Source organism: Argiope bruennichi, chromosome 10 (genome assembly GCF_947563725.1).
Source record: "Argiope bruennichi chromosome 10, qqArgBrue1.1, whole genome shotgun sequence".
Taxonomy (NCBI): Eukaryota; Metazoa; Arthropoda; class Arachnida; order Araneae; family Araneidae; genus Argiope; species Argiope bruennichi.
The window spans coordinates 33,045,341-33,069,610 of NC_079160.1; the positions used below are offsets into that span (position 1 = coordinate 33,045,341).

The following is a 24,270-nucleotide window of genomic DNA, read 5'->3' on the forward strand; positions in this document are numbered from 1 at the left end:
AAAATTTTTATTCGAATCCATTTAGTTTTTTTTAATTAATTAAAAAATTAAGCGAATTTTTTCAATCATGACTTCTGAAACTATTAGAGCACAAATAAAATATGATATGATATGAATTTTTAAAAAATGTAATTTTAAAATTTTTTTCATTAATATTGTTACAAACTTGTAATTTTGCTTCCCATCATGGTCAGTTCAATCACTGGAAAGACCGTTTTACGATTAGCTCAATAGGGTGCTGATCGGGTACCGCGTCAGTGACTTCAGTGCTTGGCGACTTTGGCGACAAAATAGATATTACCTGAAGTTTCGAGAATTTTAGTATTTGAGCCAAAAGAAACTGAGATACCTCTGATTTGACCAGAAATTTCCCTGCCTGCCACCAGGGAACTATAAAAAGCCGTCAGTCTCAAGGTGCAAAGTGGTGAAACGAGTCAGTAGACAATCGTAATCAAGTATCGAATATCAAGTATCACTTCGAGGATAACGAAGCAACGACGGAATAGTCCAACGAAGAACCAGCATTGTGTGGATCTCAAGCGATTGCTGAACTGAACTGTGTGCCGAGTCCTGGTGTTTATTGTCGAAGAAGCATCGAGTTGTGCGAGGAGTAGCCAGTCTTGTAATAGTGAGTTGGTAGTTGGTTACAGCTAAAGCATGGAGACAGTGAAGAATTGTAGGCGTTTGACAAGACCGTAGGGTGAAGCTGCGAAGATTCCCTTCTCCTGTTGAATTCTGTCTGGCCATTTTGTGTGCTGTGGTTGTTATTACTACCGGTTACTATTTGTGAACTACTGTTTGTTGTAGTGTGTTGCTGCGTATTTCCTGTGTTGTCTCGGCTGTGTATTTGTTGTGTTTGTATTCGTGTACTTAGTGTAAATAACAGTCGTCGTCGTTTGTTATTAAGACCTACTAATTGTTTTCAAACGATACATCCGCTATAAGCGAACCCACTGACTTTACGAACTTAGTAGTGGAATTGAAGTATATCCGTAACTATATTTAAAAAAACTTTTCAAGTTCATTTTATAAAAACCCGCTTCTTTGCAGAAGAAAAAATTAAATCGGAAAATTAAACTGAAAATCATTCATGAAGTTGCATTTCAAAATAAACAACATCATTTCACGATCGTTAACAAATATTTAAATTAAGAATGATTGTATAAACAAAACTTTCAAACTTCTTTTAAAATTGTACTGGAGAGTTAATTTTAACTTTAATTTTGACGTATTAATACTATTAAAAACCTAGTATGAATTTAAAAGTCGAAATTGTATCTAATTGTGAATTATTTACAGTTCAAAATCGTACTGATTAGAAAATACTTGCATAACATAATTACTTTGAAGGTGAATGCAATTTGAACATTTGTTTGTGTACTGCATTGTTAAAACCGTTGTAGTTTAAAGTGGGGATTTAGAATTGGCATTTTATTGCGTAATAACAACAAATTATAGAGCAGCATTTTTTAAAATATCCGAATAAAAAATAATACACATAATTTAAATTTAAAAAAATACATGAAAATTAAGAGAAATAAATGCATAGAATTTCACTATAGACAGATAAAATAATAAGAATATAAATGAAAAGTACAGGAAATAAATGCATGAATTTACACAATATATGTAATAAATAATAAAATAATATATAAAAAATAAACATAAGAAATAGTGTGAGAAATATGAAAAATAATGCTCGAAAAAATAAGTGGAATAGAAAGAAAAAATAAACGAGATATCTCGTTTCTCGATTTTCTTATATATTTACTCAATATAGCATATTTTGTATTTAATTTCACATAGAAAAGAGTGTGGAGTATGCATTTTGAATATCATCCTTTCCACAGATTGGATTTAAAATAGGACGCAGATCAGCATTTTTGATTTCGAGACTGCATATCATATTACATCTATCTAACTCATTGTATCTTCGGTAATATTGTATTTCTTGCACATAGGAGACATCTGTTAGACATTAATGCCTTGATGATTTTAGTCCTCCTTTAACACACATCAAAAGTTCTGGTTATGAAATGGTTTTGTTTCTTTGTAATTGAAGTCGTTGCATTTTTTAAATTACACTGTTCACATGCGAAAAGTTTGGAAAAGACAGACGGAAAAGCAGGCAGACTTCGTTTTGGCTGAATTGTCAAAATGAGTATTTCAATTCAGTTTCAAGACTATATGTCATATTTCATCTACCAAACTCACTGTATTATATCTTCAGTATCGTTGTTTTCATGCTCACGGTAGAAAAAGAATTGACTGACATCAGCTCCTTGGTGATTTTTGTCCTCTTTTAATACATAGTAAAAATTCTGGTGATGGGACATTTTTTTAGCTTTAATTGAGATAATTGTGTTCTTGAGTTATATGGTTCACATTCAAAACGTATGGGAGAGACAAACAGACAGACAGAAAAGCAGGCAGACTTCGTTTCGGCTGATTTGTTAGAATAAGTTTTTCAAGCCATTTTCGTTTTCAAGACTATATGTCATATTTCATCTACCTACTCACTGTATTGTATCTTCAGTAACATCGTATTCACAAATACAGTAGAAAAAGAAACGACAGACATCAATCCCTTGACGTTTTTTTTGCTCTTTTATTTCACAGCAACCATTCGGGTGATGAGACATTCTTTTATGCTTTAATCGAAATCATTGCGTTCTCGAGTAACACGGCTCACATGCAAAACGTATGGGAAAGACAGGCAGACAGAAAAGTAGGCAGACTTCGTTTCGGCTTATTTTTTAGAATAAGTGTTTCAAGCCATTTCCGGTTTCAAGACTATATGTAATATTTCATCTACCTAACTCACTGTATTGTATCTTCAGTCTCATCGTATTCACAAACACAGTAGAAAAAGAAACGACAGACATCAATCCCTTGACGATTTTTGTGCTCTTTTATTTCATAGCAACCATTCTGATGATGAAACATGTTTTTATGTTTTAATCGAAATCATTGTGTTCTCGAGTTACACGGCTCACATGCAAAACGTATGGGAAAGACAGGCAGACAGAAAAGTAGGCAGACTTCGTTTCGGCTGATTTTTTAGAATAAGTTTTTCAAGCCATTTCCGGTTTCAAGACTATATGTAATATTTCATCTACCTAACTCACTGTATTGTATCTTCAGTCTCATCGTATTCACAAACACAGTAGAAAAAGAAACGACAGACATCAATCCCTTGACGATTTTTGTGCTCTTTTATTTCATAGCAACCATTCTGATGATGAAACATGTTTTTATGTTTTAATCGAAATCATTGTGTTCTCGAGTTACACGGCTCACATGCAAAACGTATGGGAAAGACAGGCAGACAGAAAAGTAGGCAGACTTCGTTTCGGCTGATTTTTTAGAATAAGTGTTTCAAGCCATTTCCGGTTTCAAGACTATATGTAATATTTCATCTACCTAACTCACTGTATTGTATCTTCAGTCTCATCGTATTCACAAACACAGTAGAAAAAGAAACGACAAACCTCAATATTTTGACGATTTTTGAGCTCTTTTATTACGCAGTAACAATTCTGGTGATGAAACATTTTGTTATTTTTTAATTGAAGTCTTTGCATTTTTGAAGTACACGGTTCCCATGCATATAGTATGGATGAGAAAAAAGCAGACGTAATTCTTTCTGACTGTTTTGTCCAAAATTTAAACCAGAAATACAATTTTGCTATCATACACAGTACCAAGTTCCATCCTTTTAGCTCTTTTGGATTAAAAATTATCGGGTTCACAGATAGACAGACAGACAGGCATAAATCCAAAAACAGGTTTTCGAATTCAGAGATGTCCAAATGGTAGAGATTCAGTAAAATCTCCAGTTCGAAATACTTTTTTTTATCACAATACTTTTCTTTGCACATCTCCAGAAATAAAAAGCTACAGAGCTTATTAATCTCATCGAACTAATAAACTAGACATTTTTTTCCACGCTTTTATCAGATTCGCTCGTCAGGGGAAGTAATTGCTTTTACTGCTGTCTACTTGTGTAACAAATAAAGAAACTGATTTGCGCGTTGCAGAAGGCCAAAATGAAAAGATATTTCTTTATCTGTAGACAGAGTTTTTTATCTTTTCGTTTAGTGTCTTCTTTATTGAGGTACGCTTGTTACTTTTAGTGACAGTTGCTTTTATTTGATTTGCTGATCTAATACTGAAGCCATGATCACTACGAAATGTGTTTATGCGTTGACTGGTTGAACGGTAGTGAAATCGTTTATCATATTTCATTTCATTCGCTTTATTATTTATCATTTCTTTTTTCTCCTAAAAGTAGGGAAATACCCAAAAATTTCGAAAAGTAGGATTTTTAGACTTTGATATATTTCAGTGGTCCTATTTCGATTTAAAAGGAAAGGAATTAGAATTGATCAAATATAAGGAGAATTTCAGTAAAACTTGTTTTCTTTCTTTATGGCTTCTATATTTTTTCCTCTTTTAGTGTCTTTTTTGTTTAGGTAAGCTCGTTATTAATGACAATTATTTTGATTATATTTGCTGATCTAAGATCGAAGAAACTGAAATGTGTTATTGCGAAATGCATTTATGTGTCCATTGATTCTTTTCGGGGACAAATGTTTATCATATTTTCTTTTCTCTTTTTTCTTTGAGGTTGGTAAATGTCCAAACATTTTGAGAAACATGATTTTCAAACTTTGGAATAGTTAAAAACTTTCACAATTATTTTATCTAAACAAAAAGGGAAAAAATTATAATCGTATAATTAGCAGGAAAATTTCAAAGACCCATAATCTTTTTTTCTCTAAATACTTCTTTATTATTTATTTCCGTTTAGTGTCTTCTTTATTAAGATACGTTTGTTATTCTTAATGACATTAGTTTTTATTTGCCGGCGTCCTGGCATAGGGGTAGCGCGCCTTCCCCATGATCTGGGCGTCCCGGGTTCGAGTCCCGGTTTGGGCATGGTTGTTCTTCTGTTGTTCTATCTGTGAGATGTGTGAATGTGCCCTCCTGTAAAAAGGGGTTGTGCAAGCGAATGAGTGATGCGTGAGTGGCAAAGTCGTACTCTTGGCCTTAGTTGGCGCTGCTATAAAAAATAAGAGACGTTCCCCCTCAGGCTTAAATCGCTGTCTTCGTAACAGCGGCCTTGTCAGTGGCAAGTGCCATAACAAACAAACAAACAAGTTTTTATTTGATTTGTTGGTTTTATTCTGAAAGCGTAATTATTGTGTGTGTATCGATAGGTTTATTTTATGGACAACTATTTATCGTATTTTCTTTACTTTTTCTTCTTCAGATAGTCAAATATACAAAAAATTTGAATAACATGCTTTTCTGACTTTGGAATAATTAAAAATTTCCAACATTGATTTATCAAAACTTAAAAGAAAAAAAATTGAATCGATGAATTAGTAGGGAAAATTTTTAAAAAGTCATTTTTTTCTTTTAATGGTTTTTTTATTATTTTTTTGTTTGGTGTCTTCTTTATTAAGATACGCTCATTAACTTTTAGTGACAGTATATTTCATTTATTTGCTGAGTTAATACTAAAGCCTTGATTACTGCAAAGTGAGTTTATACCTCGACCAGCTCGTTTAAAGACAACTGTTTATCATATTTTCTTTTCTTCATAGACAATTACATCGATATTTCAAAAAACATGATTAAAAGCTTTTGAACTTTTCAATAGTCAGAGAATTACCTATCTAAATCTACAAAAGTAATTTGCACCGATCAATTTCTTGAAAAAAATATTAAATGAAGGTGGGTTTTTTCCCCTTTTTATCGGAAGTTGACTGGAAATGAAATATTAACCTTTATTTTCGTTTGAAAATTGTCCATTTGCAAAAAATTGTGGATTAGTCTTCGAAATGGAATAATATATTTTATTTTCGTTTTAAAATTGTCCATTTACAAAAAATCCCGGATAAGTCTTACTTTAAGCAATATTTTATAAAGAAACATAATGAAGTTATCTAATCTAATATTTTAAACTCTGGCAGAAGCTGTTTTAAACTAAAATGGTGTTTGACTATCCATCCATCTAGTTCACAGCGATTTTAAGCTGTCGCGTTCACAGATAGATAGATATTTAGTATTATGGTATTTGATAGACATATTGCCAAAAATGTATTTTTCGGATTTGTAGGGGTGGGGGGGTGTCTGAAATTAGAGATTCATCAATCTCGAATTCGAATTTTTTCGCGATTGCAATACTTAATGTATTTTGTAAACAAGAAAATAGAATTGGCTCCAAAGGAAAATATCTTATGTACTCAAATGTACAAATAAATCTAACTAATTATTTATTTTCCCTGAAAAAAATCAAACCCATATATATAAAAAAAGGAATTCATATATGAAAATGAATAAACGTCTCTCTTTATACTTTTTTTAATTGTTATCAACTGTAAAGGAGAATTTCTATTTTTGTCTTTTAAAATTTTTCTTAAAGTTCAAAAGATATTTTTTCAGATACGATATACACAGTTATGGTTATAAAATTTTTTAAAAATAACTATTATATTACTATTATTTATGCAGATACAGGTTTTTGAAGATTCGATAACGTGTTGTTCCCATCTATATGAGGGCTTATAAATATCGTATGAACGACGCATTCATTAAGCTTTAATCTGTATCAAATGTAAGCATGTGATGTTCTGTTGGAAATATTTTTAAAATCATTTATCTTAAATTAGAATGAAATATTTAATCAGATCGTTTATTTCACTCAAAACGTGCATAATAGATAGAATCAAGAGAATAAGACCAATATATAATGAAATTAGGTTTATATAAATTAATTTTTTATTTTGAAACTCCATCAAATCTATACTAGGCTGGTCATCACTTTTCTGAACCATGGTCAGATGATTCTCCCCAAACTTCAATACTCCTTCACACTGAAATGTTATTAACATTATCAATAAGTATAAAATGGTTTAAATATGATAAGAATTGATTGCTATGTGAAAAAGTCACAGCGCGATATACAGTTACTGCCTTATTATTACAAAACGTCCCAAAATATCGTTAAAATATCTTCAAGATATCGTGCATTGATCAAGATCTACAACATTGATTCAAGATCTACAACATTGATTCAAGATTAATTCAAGATCTACAACATTGATTCAAGATTGATTCAAGATCTACAACATTGATTCAAGATTGATTCAAGATCTACAACATTGATTCAAGATTAATTCAAGATCTACAACATTGATTCAAGATTGATTCAAGATCTACAACATTGATTCAAGATTAATTCAAGATCTACAACATTGATTCAAGATCTACAACATTGATTCAAGATCTACAACATTGATTCAAGATTGATTCAAGATCTACAACATTGATTCAAGATTAATTCAAGATCTACAACATTGATTCAAGATTGATTCAAGATCTACAACATTGATTCAAGATTAATTCAAGATCTACAACATTGATTCAAGATTGATTCAAGATCTACAACATTGATTCAAGATATACAACATTTATTCAAGATATACAACATTGATTCAAGATTGATTCAAGACATACAACATTGATTCAAGATCTACAACATTGATTCAAGATTGATTCAAGATCTACAACATTGATTCAAGATTGATTCAAGACATACAACATTGATTCAAGATCTACAACATTGATTCAAGATCTACAACATTGATTTAAGATTGATTCAAGATCTACAACATTGTGTAGATATCGTAAAATATTTTGTACTAATAGAACGTGCATAATACTATGGGAATATCACACTAGATTGTTTGGGTTTCTTCATTCTTAGTGCCACTTCAATAGTTTGTAAAAAACAGATCCCTCTTATTAACCAAACTGTCCGTCTATTGCTTATTGCAGTAATACTTTAGTCTAAATGAGAGAAAATTCAGATGTTTTAAGCATACTTTACTGATTAAATAAAAGGCTTATGAACTTTAAACTATTGGAGCTTTGGTAACAGATTGATTTCCTTTCCTGTAACTATATTTGCGATAAAGAAACATTTCCATTATCCAATCACATTTTTGTTCCTAATTAAACTAATGCTGAAAGTCTAATACAAGCATTTTTAGTTTTATCAAAAAAAAAAAATTAATGAAATTTTTAAATTGATTAAATAATCTTCAAGCGTATCGATCATTCAATTTAGCAAGTCTGATGAAAAAGCGAAGACAACAAAAAATTTTAACGACGTGTAGCTTCTTATAAATTAAAAATTTGGATAAATCTTTTTTCCAAAAAATTAATTAATTCTTCTATAACTTTACTAGAATAAATTATTGGATAAAGTGAAAGATTCAAATGTTAATGAGAAAAAAGAAGAAAAATTATAAATTAAGCAGGCCATTAAAAATTAAGGTAAAAATTTGTTTTATAAATTTATGCCATGTTTTTCAATAGCCATTATATTGCACATAAGATTTCAGCATTATCAACACATCGGATACTAGTTAAGTTAAAATTAGGTATGAACATGTTTTGATTGAGAAATATGAAATAGAGAAAATACGTTATGGATTATATCTTCTAGTTCTGCTCATGACAAATAGTATTAAAATACTGAATGAATGATGTGTATTTTAGCAATTAAATGCTAGAAGTGATCGCCATTGTTTTGGTGATTTTTTTTAATTCTTCCAAACGAAACGCTAATTAGGTTAGTTATTTCCGAATTTTTTCATGAAGGCAAATTACCTCCAGGCATAAAAAACTTTAGGAATTCCACGTCGCTTTATAAAAGGTGTCCCAAAATTAACGCAAGATTTGAAATTTTTACCATTCTTGCTGTAAAGTGTTGGCAACCCTATTAAAAAAACATTTGACAGCTGATAGTTTAGGGTTAGTAAAATGGAGCCGTTATACAGATAGAACAGAGTATTAAAGCAATATTTGCATAAATTAATAAACAGTTTTTTTTTCTTTAAATTGTTATATTTTTATTCAATCTTGAATCTCATTGGATAGAGATATGTATGGACTGACACATAAGACAAATGTCCTATTTTACTGGCACATACGCACTCTTTTATTAAAATTTTCCATGACCCTTTTGCATAAATGTGGTTGCATTTCTTTTATGCAGGGAGGGATTTCCTCCTTCAATGGACGCGTGTTTGTTGGTATATACCTTTGACTTCAAATAACACTTTAAAAAGAAATAGAAAGGTGTTAAATCACACGATCTAGGAAGCCAAATCTGAAATAATCAAACTGTGACCGCCAGAATTTCATTATTTTTGAAATACTGTTCAACAATGAAAACATGTTCTTCTATCGTGTAACGCTTCATTTTTACTAACATTAAACTATCAGCTGTCAAATGGTTTTTAATAGGGTTGCCAGCACTTAACTACACGAATGGTGGCACATTCAAATCTTGCGTTAGTTTCGAGACAACCTTTATAAAGAAAACTTTCAAGTCTTAGTTTGTCTGATTTGAATTTTATACAAACCATTCTAAGTGGGGTTAGAAATGCCAGCACAGCTATTATCATTCTTAATTCACATGGGAGTATTTTTATTTGAGCAATTACAGAGTTATTTTTTCATTTTATTCTCGGCATATGAGCAGCTGGTTCTGAAGATCTAAGATACACTATGTAAAGTTTTCTTTATTTAATGAAGTTTTATGGAAATTTTACAAAAAGGTACACTTAAGGAATCAAATAAAGCCAGCCTACAATGCATTTAGGGTATCGTTTTAATTATATGAAGCTTTGCATGGCCTACAAAACCAATGTAATAACATTAATATGAATTATATTCCTTAAAATATTTCAAAATAAAGCAATGACACTGTTATTTCCATTTTCAATTTTTTCAGAAGAAAGAAATGCATTTGTCTTCAAACAGCAATTTGCTGATTTCTGAAGGTCGCGGTGGCCTGGTGGTAAGGTCTCAGCTTCGGATTTGGAAAGTTTCAGATTCGAGATCCGATTACACCGAAGAACCATAGTGTAAGCGGGTCTGATGTACGTTAAATACGTCGGTCCCAAACAGGTTTATCTCGGTTTCCAGGTTTCCATCCAGGTTTCATCTCGTTGGTGTGGTGTTCAAGTTTGGAGAGGGAGTGCCAGCTCAGGTGTCGTTCTCTTCGTCTAGCCATAGTTCAAAATTACAAGGTCCGTCCAAAAATAGCCAAGTGTTGCTTTAAAATGGGACGTTAATTTAAATGAACTGAACTTGCCGATTTCTGACTAGACATACATTTATTGTCGTTCCATATCAGGACCACTGTTTAGCAGATTGTGCAAGAATGATTTATTCTCTAATAAAAGTAAGGATATATATCATATAATGTGTAGAATGCTATGTGATATTTCAGAAATAAAGATAAATGCTTTTCCTTCAGACAAAATATCCAATGCGAATGAGAAAATCTAAATTCTCTCTACAGTAGACTCCCGATTATCCGCGTCTGCCGCACAAAGTTTTTTTTTTTTTTTTTGACTGATTTTTTCAAAAAGGTGCAATTTTGCAGTTATGCTTTTGTAATTACATAATACATTACAGTATTAAAACAGTACATATGTATTCATTTTTCTGTGTATCCTTGACGCCTCTCGTAAGTACAAAGCACTTTTCTGTTTTCATTAACAAAATGCATTTTAGGTTAGTTTTGAGTGATATACTAAAATATTAAGCGCTAGTTAAACATTTCCTTCTGTTTATTTTACGTTTCATTGTACATAAAACGATTTTTCAAAGTTGGAACGACTGTTTTCTTTTTTGCTATACCCGTTTTTATCTTTTTTCGGACTATCCGCGATTTTTGTTATCCGCGGCGGCCGCGCCACCCAATTCCGCGGATGATCGGGAGTGTACTGTATTTAATTTATGCGAGCAGAAATTAAGAGAATGTATAAAAAATCGATACCCTTCTTTCATATCAACAGAAACACTCAAAATGAAATTTCAAAGGAATAATTTGACACGTTTCTTAAAAAAAATCTACTAGCTGTCAGGAAAAAAAATTCATGGGTGGAATTTCACTGTACTTGCTAAATTCCAGGTTACGTTAATGACACACAAGAGAAATGGAAAACTCAAAAAAATTAATGAGAACCACGTAACATTATTTTAATTACTATTCGGATAACTATTATCAAGTCAATCAACTTATTTCTACTTTTTTCTTTAATATATTTAATGAGATTTTCTTAATGACAGTCTCAAAAAGCTACAATTTTAGGCAGAATATTTTAAATGGTTGAAGGGTCTTTGAACTGAGATATTTGTTCTGGAGGATATGAAAATTATAAATTTCTCTTGTGTACAGTGTCAGATAATACAAGTTGGAAGATTCCATATAGGAAGACTACTTATTGTGATGGTTCTCAGACAATATATATATATATGTTACGGTGAAACACCGAAATCTGGAGAATGTCGACATTCACCGGTGAATGTCGACAAACACACAGTCGCTTGGTGTATGTCCGAAATATTTGCTAAATACCCTTATTTCTGACTTTCACCGGTGAATGTCGACATTCACCGTGCACTAATGGTGAATGTTGAACATGTCCGAGATTTATATTTTTTTCTCCGTAATTCAGTCGCGATAAATTTTTAGCCTCTCTTTCTGAGAGGAATAACTAAGAACTTAAAACACACAGTACTTTCAAAATGAGAAAGGAAAATAATAGAAGTAAAAAACTTACTTAATTATACAGTACGTTTTAAATGAGAAAATAAAATAATAATAATAAAAAACTTACTAAATTATGTGAATCAAATCTTATTTATTGCAACAACTTAAACTATTATAACACTTTGAATTGCACAAGAGGCCCTTGCTTTTACAACTGCATTTATTTGTGGAACACTTCCTTTTGCAATGACAGCGTGTATAGCCTTGCCCACCGCTTCTCGAATTAGCTGCAGTTGATTCTCTCAGCGAAATTTCTTGAAAAGAAATCTTATCTATGGAAAGAAGCTTTTCTTTACAAATTTCGAACTGATTACGTGTGTAAAGCTGCTTGAGGGTACCATTTTCATTCGTAAGTTTATAGAAGTCGGAGTCTTCTATTCCAACAACAACCGCTAACACATTTCGGTTATCTGTACGACCACGGTCAGCATCAGGGACTTGTATTCGTTCGGATTTGGCAAGAAATAGCCAGTCGGCTCCTCTCTTTTCTACCTCCACCAGAGCATATCTGTGATTGTCGACATACACCGGTGAGGGTCCGAATGTACAAGAATGTAATGAAATATTCGATCTTTCACCGACGTATTTGGTGTTTGTCGACATTCACCGGTGAATGTCGACATTCTCTGATTTCGGTCTTTCACGGTAACATATATATATAATATAATATAATTTTATATGTAGTATAATGCAGTTTTCAAAGACAGGGAGTAGACTCGATTTCGTGACGTCGTTTTATTTCATCTTGGAGACGCAGGCATTATGTACAAGCGACAAGTACACACACAACACAGAACGACACAGAAAGAAATGAGGGAAAAGCTCTTGAACATTTTATCCCTGCTCTTATATAACCTGAGATATTGGTAGGGAAAATATTTCTCCATAGTGCTTATATACAATGAGATTTTGATAGGGAATTTCACTAAACGCGCCGACGAGGCAGGAGAAACACAGGGATCTTTTAAAAAAGAATCTTGCACGTCAGCGGTATTTTGTCCCTTCGCTCGGAGTGTGGGAAAAGGAAGCTTTTAGCCGATTCAGCAATTTTACAAAGCGTCTCTTGAATTAATTAAGTGCGGAAAGTGGAATTGGATCAGGAAATAAGAAAATATTTTAGAATGAAGTTACTATGGGCTAAATTAAGATAAAACTTTGGAAATTAATTAAATTGAAATTAGAATTTAAAATATCATCACACACACACACACACACACACACACACACACACACACACACACACACACACACACACACACACACACACACACACACACACACACACACACACACACACATATATATAATGTGAGTGTGTGTGCTTGCGTACGTGCGTGCGTATAGCGCTTTGCCCATGAGGATAACTAGAATAATTTTGTTTGGATTTTAACTGACTTGGAATATGCTGTTGGAAATGCAAGAATCTTGTCTGAGTTCATAAATGGGGCAGCTAGCTCAAAGGGGTTAGAAATGGGGAAGTGGTGAAATTTTCATTTCGCTATAACTTTTTTAATGCTGAAGACAGAAAAAAAATCCAATTATCACCTCATTAAGACAAACAACTTTTACAATTTTCGTATTTAAAGATTTTGAATAACGGCAATATCTTAGATGTTAGGGACTAAAATGAGATTTTCAAGCTCTCATTTTGAGTTTCTAATATCAATAATTTATGTTACCGGGTAGTAACTCAGATGTAAAGGAGTCTACCTTGCCGAGAGGATTTTATTTAGAGTTCATCTCGCTTCTTTCTCAATTTCCAAAACATGTTTTGTATTGATTTTTGCGTAGTATATGAAAAGTAATTAATCCTCAAGTAGTATGGCAAGCAAAAATTGCAAAAAATTTAATTGTGAATGGTCTTTTAGGTTTGTATATCTCATGAATAAAAAAAAATCTTATCAATAATTTTCAACCAAACCGTAAAAAAAGTTCAACGTTTTTTAAATATAAATTAAAGACTAATATAAATTAATTCAGTAATTTCTGTTCAGTTTGAACTGTTCAGTATTGTTGATTTATAAGTCTGTCAATGGCCGAGGTGGTAAGGTCTCGGCTTCGAAACCGGAGGGTTTCAGGTTCCAGACCCGATTCCACCGAAGAGCCAGCGTGTAAGCTGGGTTGATACGCATTAAAACCGTCCTGGCCAAACGTCCTCCCGTGTAGAGTAGTGTGGAGCGGGAGGTGCCAGCTCAGGTGTCGTCCTCGTCATCTGACAGCAGTTCAAAATTAAGAGGTATGTCCCAAAATAGCCCTAGTGTTGCTTTAAAAAGGGAAGTTATTATAACTGAACTAAACTAAACTAAATCTGAGTCAGTCAACGGAGTGAAAAAAGAAAGATTCTTGCTTGTTCGGAGAGAAATTCTGGAAGCGTGAAGAATATCCTAAAAATTATTTCCTTAAATTTAAAGACCGTAATTGATGTTGATTTGAATCCTGCTTGTTCGGAATGAAATTCTGGAAGCTTGAAGAATATCCTAAAACTTATTTCCTTAAATTTAAAGACCATAATTGATGTTGATTTGAGTAAGTTCTAGTACATGATTCTCGTAAGAAAATATGACTTCAATTACCCTGAAAATAAGGCAAAACGAATGGAAGTAGTCTCCCCAAAACTTTTTCGTATACTCTCTAATAAAGCTGTTGCCCCACAAAACGCGAAACATTGCATTAACATATAATAGTTATGAAATATTAAGCTTTGACATGAATTCAGCAATTTTACTGAATCTGTCACGTGATACTTGGCAAATATTTTGGTGATTAAAACCCTGGCATGAAATTAAAAGTGTCCAAAAATCGAATTTGTGTTGTAGTCACATTTATGCCCCACGACTGACAAAAATTTGGCACATAACTATATTTTTAGTCACAAAATCACGTATCAAATTTGATATATTTGGATAAATACATTTTTGAGCTATCACAATTACATGTTTCTAAAAGCTCACACTAACAGGGGGCCGGGGTGGTCTGGTGGTAAGGTCTCGGCTTCGGAACCGGATGATTTCAGGTTCGTGTCCCGATTCCACCGAAAAACCGTCGTGCAAGGGGGTCTGTTGCACTTTAAAATCGTCATGACCAAACGTCCTCTCGCTGGTGTGGCGTGGTGTAGAGACGTCCTCGTCATCTGACCGCGGTTCAAAAGTACGAGGTCCGTCCCATAATAGCCCTTGTGTTGCTTTAAAACGGGACGTTAATATAACTAAACTAACACTAACAGACGGCCAAATCTGAATTGAATTAGTCTCAAAATTCGATAGGTATCTACTCTATACATGTTAAATTCATGTGCTGCATTTTATTTATCTAGCTCTCTTCGTTTTCTAGTTATCATGTGGATTTATATTGAAACATCTGTACAGACGAACTTTCTCTTAACGGATTTTGCTTAAACTTTGACAGAAATATACAAATTTGGTGTAAAGACCGCATACTAAATTTCATTCTTCAAGCTCAAAGCGTTTTTGACTTATATTTGTCACAAAACACACGGGCATAATACAAACATTTGTTTTTTTTCGAACTCAAGCAGGTCTAAAAAGTGGAGATTTATCAAAAACTCGAATTCGAAATTTTTTTTTTTGATTTCAGTACATTCTTTAAACGTCATGTACGAGAAAATACAAAAAAAAAAAAAAAAAAAAAAAGTTTGATACTCTTTTAAATTTAGTTGCTTAGTTTATAATCCTGCTTTGCTTATGCATTCAGTTGCATGGAAAAGTTTACTAATACCACAAGGAAAGTATATGGCGTAATTGATTAACCATTTCCAATATTTCGCTATTTCATATATAAAAAGACATTCTGACTGTTTCAAAAAATTTATTCGCTAGTCATAATACAGGGAGGAACCATAACGAAATTATGGATTCACATAAATCAAAAGGTATTGATCCACTGTTCATTCCTTCTAACAATCTTTCTCCAAATAAAAAGAAAGCCACAAAAAGATAAGTTATTCATTAAGGAATGGGCCAAAAGAAATCCAGCTTCGCGCTTTTAACTGATGACGATAGCGAACGCAAGAAAATAAAAATTCTAGCTTTTGTCTGGAGGCGTTCAGCAGCGCCATCTAGCAACACGTCATGCAAAATTCCCGCCAAGTGGCGATGAAACACGCGAAAACCTCGTTATCCGTCCGCTTAATATCGTTTGCTGATGAAACACGCCGGCGGAACTAGAGGTGCTCGAACTCGGTTTCAATTATGGTTCATACTTCCCCACAGCTTTCTTTTTTTCCCCTGGATTTTCTCACTTTCCCTCGAGGTAACAACTTGTGGTTGGAGTAGTAATAATTTGAGAGGAAAAATTTTCTTTTTCAAAACAATTTGCCTAGACAATTTTCGGAAGATATAGTCGGCATTTCCCCCTGAATAATAAAGCGAAAGATAAGGCATTTTAAAGAACTATTTTATTCAGATGAGATGTAAATGTCTGATTGATTTGTACTTTTAATTTTATAAATGAAATTAGTTTTGAGTAGCAGATTAAATATTTGCATGCTAACGATGTTCGATTTCAGATATCCCCCCCCTCTATTAGCACAAATATCTCCAATAATTCATTACTTTGCTGCACATTTCTGATATCGGGCATTGTCATAAAGATATCGAAAAATTATTGTAGGGTATTTTGTGTTATTAAGACTAATAAGAAAGTATGTATAAGAGATTTTCAAATTATAGTTCATCTTAGATTTACAGTAATTTCCCATTATCACACATATGTTGTGTAATAATATCGCATAATATTTATAATAATGCATGATATCGAACAATGAGCAAACATTATTGTATAATATTGAAGAAAAATATGGTATAATGTCTTTAATCGTTCAGTTTCAGACACACCCTCCCTCTATTAGCACGGCAGTGGTGGTCTGGTTTTAAGGTCTCGCCTCGTGAGCAGTAAAAGTTTCAGGTTCGAGACCCGATTCCACCGAAGAACCGTCGTGTAAGGGGTTCTGTTGCACATTAAATCCGCCAGGGCCAAACGTCCTCCCACTGGTTTGGTGTGGTATAGAGAGAGGGGTGCCAGCTCAGGTGTCGTCCTCGTCATCTAACCACGGTTCAAAATTACGAGGTTCGTCCCAAAATAGCACTAGTGTAGCTTTACAACGAGATGTTAATATAACTACACTGAACTAAACCCTCTATTAGCACAAATATCTGCGAGAACTTTACAGGATATTTTGGATATCGGGCAATATCATAAAGATATCGTAGAATTATTGTAAGGTATTTTGTGGTATTAAGACTAATAAGGAAATACATACAATAGCCATTGCAATTACAATTCATCTTAGGTTTACAATAATTTCCCATTATCAAGCAGATGATGTGTAATAATTTCATACAATGTTCATAATAATGCATGGTATCGAACAATGAGCAAACAATATTGTATAATATAGAAGAAAAATATGATACAATATCTTAATAATTATTCAGTTTAATTTTCTTTCTAAGCCTTATTCATACGCATATTATTGTAAAAAAATTATGTACATCCAACAATAACTTCCAAATTGTGGTTAAAAACTAAAAAGTAAAAAAAAAAAAAATGAAGTTTAAAATCCCATTTTAAATTTCTTGGCAATGGCCAAATATGTCATTGAGATCTCATTAATGAACTTGTGATATGACGATGAAAATTTCGAAATGGAAGAGGCTTATATAGTTTATATCTAAGGTGAAGAAAATATTAACAATCTTCCTTTGAAAAGTTCTTAAGAAATAAGTTAGTTATTTTGAAGAACTCAGCAAAATAAACTTTTCTCCTATATGCAAGTTTTCTATAATGATTTTAGTTCATTGAAATTTTAAAACAAATAATAGAAATACTTCTATCAGTAGTTTCGTATTTTATCACATCTAATAGTACAAATAATATTATTGCTCCGTAATAAATTGGAAAAATGTTTGACTTCGAATTTCTTGTATGTAATAACAATACATATAATTGTGGTTGATAATGTTTTTGCCTTTGCATGAAATAAACAAATATTTTCAGTCTGTTCCAATACCCCACCAATCAGATTAGTGTTATAATATAAATTATTTTCTTTCCATTGATAAGCTAAAGATATTTTTAATTTCAATTTTTATGTAAAACTATAGAAAGGATAAAAAATGGTAGCACTAGTTCGAATATGATTCACTTCTGATTTTCAAAATTATTATGAAAAACAGCAAATTTTTTATGTCCGTTCAACTTAAAATACTGTTTTCATCTTTGAATGTATTCTGGGATTATTAATAATGCTAATCAAGTCTTTAATACGATTAAGCAAATACCGTCATTTTACCATTCATGAATATTTCAGCACGTAGTCTTTATCTTATTTGGATAATCAAAATCAGCGCGAACCAAAGAGCAGTTCATTAATCAGTAACCGAACGTGTGCCATTTTTATTTTGATGATATTATTCTGAACTAATTCCGTGAACTCTAAAAGTCTGAAATAAAATTTAGCTCATTGTAGTTCTTAGGAAAGAGACAGAAAGCTTCGAAATTCATCGATAAGTAACTTTGTGGTGGAATATAGATTATTATGAATCCGTGCAGATGGAGGCAACAGGATGTATGTTTTCAGGAACATTTCTTTTAATAATCACATTTCACACAAAACAAACACAAACACAAGAAAAGACATTCACTCGCGCAGCTTAACAGAACAGCGTATCATCTCATTCTCATTACAACCGCAATGCACTATGGGATGAATACTTAATCAGGCATCGCCATCTGTTATCCAAAAAAGAAGATAAGAGTAATGTAACTGCTACAACTCCTTATTAAGAACTAGCCGCCTTTGGCGACCAGCCGGCTCGCCAATCTTAATGTTCGTTAAAATTTTAATAATTAAATATTTTATGCAATTTCTACTTTAATAGCTTCTTCATCAAAATATTTTAAAACTTCAAATTTTGATTATCATATAATTGATTCATAATATTATAAAGGCCTTCAGTTATAACGTAATATGTATCTCTCTCATTTTCTGTTAACACCCGTAGAATTTATGCTTTAAATTAAAGTGGAAAGAATTTATCTTCAATTAATATAATAATATTTTTTACTGAAACAAAGCATTTTTTTATAATCTGATTACAGAAAATAGAGTCACTCAGCGTTTAAACTTTATGGACACTAAAGAATATCTTTTTAAATTTATGTAATATCTCAAGAGTTGGTCAACAAAATTTTCTTAGATTCATTATGAGCAGATCGATTAATTAACAATGTTTAAATTTAAATGCATCAAACACTAAGAAAATAAAACGAATCGTTTAAAATAAACGGTTGAAGTCGGTAGAATTTATGCTTTAAATGAAAGTGGAAAGAATTTATCTTCAATTAATATAATAATATTTTTTACTGAAACAAAGCATTTTTTTATAATCTGATTACTGAAAATAGAGTCTCTCAGCGTTTAAACTTTATGGGCACTAAAGAATATCTTTTTTAATTTATGTAATATCTCAAGAGTTGGTCAACAAAATTTTCTTAGATTCATTATGACCAGATCGATTCATTAACAATGTTTAAATTTAAATGCATCAAACACTAAGAAAATAAAACGAATCGTTTAAAATAAACGGTTGAAAACAGGTTTTAAAAAAACTACTTAAAAAACGATGTACTTAAAACTATAAGCATATACAAAAAATATATAACTAAAATAAATACAATTTACTTACAAAAGCATGCAACTAACCCAAAAATAATTTAAATCATCTATTGATAACGTTGTCATGGCAACAATCAGAACAGAATGCGCATGCGTGAATTTTCTTCGCCAGTTACGTAACGCAAATACGTGATTTTTTCTACGCCAGTTGGGGTAACGCTATGCGGATTAGAAATTTTTAATTTCCTTTATTCTGTTTTATTTTAATTCAAAAGTACTTCAGAATGAATCTGAAAGATTGATTCATTAACAATGTTTAATTTTAAATGCATCAAACATTAAGAAAATAAACAGAACCGATTGAAATAATCCGCCGAAAAATTTTAACCCTAGCCTCATTACTGTTGGGAGAAAAAAAACTGAAGGCTTTCTCGTTTGGCGCTGGGGATAATGGAAGATTTTTTTGGCGGAAAAGTTGGCGGTGGGGAAAATGGAAGATTTTTTTGGCGGGAAAGTTAGTTTTTAATTAATAATTAAAATTCTAATTAAAAATTCGAAAAAAGAAACCCCAGGTGCACATTCCCAACCTCCAAGGTATACATGTACCAAATTTTGTAGCTGTATGTCAAACGGTCTGGCCTGTAGAGCGCCAACACACACACACACACACACACACACACACACATTGAGCTTTATTATAAGTATAGATGTAAGTTGTGAAGAAGTTATTTAAATTGCTGCAAATTATTCCTGTAATTCGTTTTAGAAATATCCAAAGATGGATCAACTCCAGTCACGAATAATAAATCAGAATTAGCTTATTCTAAGGTATATCCATGCATTTCTATAGGAAGGAGATATCACCCAATATCGTGCTATAAAATGGCTACTACTTTCATACTACTTTCTCTATTTTTATATTATATTATATGGAAACTGAGTAGTCTAAGTGCTTTATTTTTGAGCCATACTATGAGACTTGTTATATATATATATATATATATATATATATATATATATATATATACAGTAAAAGATTGACTGAAAACATGAAGTAAGGTAATTAACAGCATTGGAAATATTTTCTATATAGAATGCATGTGACGTAAACGTTTAGCATTTTGCGCATCTGCATGCAGCTTGAGAGCTTACATAGCGGAAGTTCCTACTTTAGAATAAAGGAGATTAGGAAGGAGAAATACCTAAAAACTATTATGTCATTTATTGTGATTTTTTTGACTTGTTGAAATCCATCAAAAAGGAAGAAAAGAACCGTTAAAAAGGCGCGAGTAAGGTTTGACTTTAGAAAGCAATGACAATTGCCTGTTATACGATATTTGGGTATTTTAATTATTTTTATGTATACCAAACGATTTTCTTTAGTGCATATTATAATTCATTTCATTGATAATTTTTTCCTAATGTTGTTGCAAAGAATTTTAAGTTGTATTTTGGCAATAATAGAAATAAATATTATGAATTGTTTTGCAGTGCAACTCCGGTTTGAAAAATTGATTAGTGAAGTAAATTCCTTCAGAAAGAACTGACAGTTATTAGCTGTATTTCCAATAAGATAGAAAATTATAATTATTTTTTCTTTTAAATTTAAAAAAATGACGTATCCATTTCTCTTTATGACTGATTTATTTACACTTTTCAAACACTGGTGTGATATTTGAGTCCATCACGATTCGCATTGATTATACTTAGAAGATAGAACGATAGCAACACCAATTATTGACCTTATATGTGTTGCTACTAAATTCTAATGATACAAAAGTCAAAAATTAAACAACCCTAATTTTAAATATAAAATTAATTTTAATATACGGATTAAATATTGCTGGAATTTAAATCAAGAATTCTGCTCAATTATTTAAAATTTCTTTTACTACATGAGAATCATATTCCGGATTATTTAATAGTTCGTTTAGTATTGTTTTTGATTATAATATATCATATTTTCTAATAGTAGCAAATTAGTAATTTACAATAGCTTCTAAAAACACTTAAAATAAATTACTTGAGCTGATACGATTTGGTTTGATGCCAGTGATATACTGTCACATTCATCTTTGGTACTCGTAAAATATAACGTTTTGAAATTTATTATTCAAATGAATTTCTTTGTAAACTGTTGACATTAAAAAGCAACGAACTGTGCAATATTTTTCTATCTTTTCAAAATGAATTTCATCTTCTCTTACAGGTGTTTGTTATGCCGAATTCGGTGTGCGAGTTCCTCACACGACAGGATCTGCCTACATGTACAGCTACGTCACAGTAGGGGAGTTTATTGCCTTTGTGATTGGTTGGAATATGGTCCTAGAATATCTAATAGGCACGGCGGCAGGTGCATGTGCGATCAGCGCCTGCGTTGACGCCATATCCGGAGGAGCTATAAGCACTGCCATTAGAAACGGAGTTGGAACATTAGTAGGTGAGTTGCTGTCATTTAGACATCTCTTGAACCAAATGCGAACGAGGCTTAACTTGTATAATAAGAATTTAGATTAATGTAAATGCATAAATCCTTTAGATTCAGTATTTAAAGGATTGTCCAATTAAACTTTTGAATTGGTTTAGTATAAATATAAGGTAATTCATAAAGAAGTATATACTATATTCAATGCACTGTAAATCAAGAACAATGTAAGATATTATACAGGGTTGCCATGAAATAACTTTCCCTGTTTGGAGACTTCTACAGCTAAACAAAATGAATGAAATGAAAGCAAATTTCATATACAGAATGTGGAAATCATGGAAAAATAAATTTAAAAAATAGTACGAAAGGTTGCCGACAGGTGAAATAGTGGCGCTGCTATGAAGTTTGAATGAGGAAATTTACATATAGAGATGCATTATGTAAAATTCCTAGTTCTTGCATTACAGCAGTGCCATGTATTCCTAGTAAAAAGCAAGAGAAATCAACCTATTAGCAGCTCGTTTTAGACTATTGATGTATTCTTGGCTGTTCGGGATTGACTGTTGATGTGTGCTTAATAAGGGCCCTACCTTACTTCAACCGTGACTGCTCTTAAGCAAACTTGCATGTCTTGAAGCAGAACATAAGACAAGTTGTTATGAACATCGAAACTGACAGTTTACAAGCAACAGTGGAGAACGTCATACACCGTATGCTATATGTTATCTACAAGGAAGGTCAGAATATTGAAAATGTTGCACAGTGTCCAGGGGACGCTAATGTTGATGAATAAAAAAATGATTTTCTGTGAATTTCAAGAATTCTTTCATAACTGTATTCCCACTGCGCCAGCATTTCCTCTATCGGCAAATTTTGGTACTAATTTTTTTTTTTTTTTGTGGAATTCATTTTCTCACGCTTTCCACAGTCTGTATATAAAATATGGTTTCATTTCTTTCATTCGTTTCAGCTGCAGATACTGCCAAACAGTGAAAGATATTTTATGGCCACCCTGTATGTCAGAATTGTATGGGTTTATTTTAAGTTTTGTTAGAGGCAGTCGCAGATATTCTATGTGTGAGCTCTTAGAAGGGGCCATACACTTTCGTTTTGGACATTCACAGAACAAATTTACCTTAGGGGTATTTCGCATGTGTTGCGTTATGAATTTGCAATTCTTTCTTCCCCAAGAGGGGAACACTGTGCCTGTGTGCTTTCCCACTAACATGGAATGTTGTTTCATCAATAAAAATTAAGTGATCGGCAAAATCATCATTTTTAAAATTCAAAGTGATTTTGCTTGTCAAAGTCATTCAGACTTTGGAAGAAATCATTTTTAGCTTTTTCAAAATTCACCAGACGGTGGGCTGAGAAATCTGCACTTCACTACTCACCCTCTTAGTTGATTTTTCCGGGCTTCGTTGAATGACTTCTTGTGATACAGTCAGTCGCCAAAGACTTTACCTTTGCACATATAGCCCGTAGTTTTAAATTTTTCCTGCTATTGATAAATAGGTTTTATAATTGGAAATTGGTTCTTTTGGTTTCTAATTGGTCCTTTTTTCCGAATGGTGATCGAAAATGCCATTGAACAACAGTTGTCGAAGAGCACAAAAATCTTTCTCCATTGCAGCCGCTGCCATTTTGACTGGCTAGTTACATGACGCACATGCTACTGCTTATGTGAGAGACACAAACTTTAAAATTACATCTACCTTACGATTCGCTAAGGCGGTTCGTGTCTTCGACTGTTATTGTTTTACAGCATCTCGAAAGTGTTTACTTCTTTATGAATCACCCTGTATTTCCCAGATACATTCCAAACTACTTGTCCGATATTTTTAATAAATTGCAAAAAGATAACTGATTATTGCCATTGCCAATGTACTCAGCATTATGTACTGAAACACAAAACTGGCATGATTTGCAGCTAATTATTATTCAGAATAAATTAGTTAATGTTAAAGCCAATTATATTCACTTAATATTTAACAAAAGGGATACTAAGAATACAGTTAAACAAAAAAGAACACATTTAATATCTACGTAATATGCGAAGACATGCTTTCCAATTGAGAACGCTTTCCCTTCCCTTTTCTAGGCAAAGAGAGTATTTTTTTCAAACAAAATACAAATTAAATTATGTTCATGTTTCAGAAAACGTTATTTATATAAGAGCATACAAAAATATATATAAAGTATAGACATAAAATATAAAAACAAATAGTTTCTGGTCCGGTCATCTGTTTTCTGAAACAAGAAAAGCAGAGAAATTCTGAACTACATCTTATCAACTTCAGAATAATCTTGAATGAAGCGACTGTGGAAACTGGAGATATTTCAATGAAAAATCAAATTGATATCTTTATTAAAGTAAATTATTTAGTGTAAATAATAGAATTATGCTAATTCATTATTCAGGTCATATACTAGGATCAGTTATATGTATAATTATTTATGAACAAAGAAAGACTATTTATGATATACATATCAAAATTAGTTCGAAATTTTCAAATATTTCAGACGTTGTCCTACATAATTAAACACAATTAAAAACAATAA

The 24,270-nt window shown here is 32.1% G+C and overlaps 1 protein-coding gene across 1 annotated transcript in view; it reads left to right on the forward strand.

The window, feature by feature from the left end:
• LOC129987494 (probable cationic amino acid transporter) overlaps positions 1-24,270 on the forward strand; it is a 191,614-nt gene that overhangs the window by 123,385 nt on the left and 43,959 nt on the right. The window contains exon 4 of the mRNA XM_056095469.1: positions 21,490-21,720. Coding sequence (XP_055951444.1) covers positions 21,490-21,720 — 231 coding nt within the window. The remainder of the gene's footprint in view (positions 1-21,489; positions 21,721-24,270) is intronic.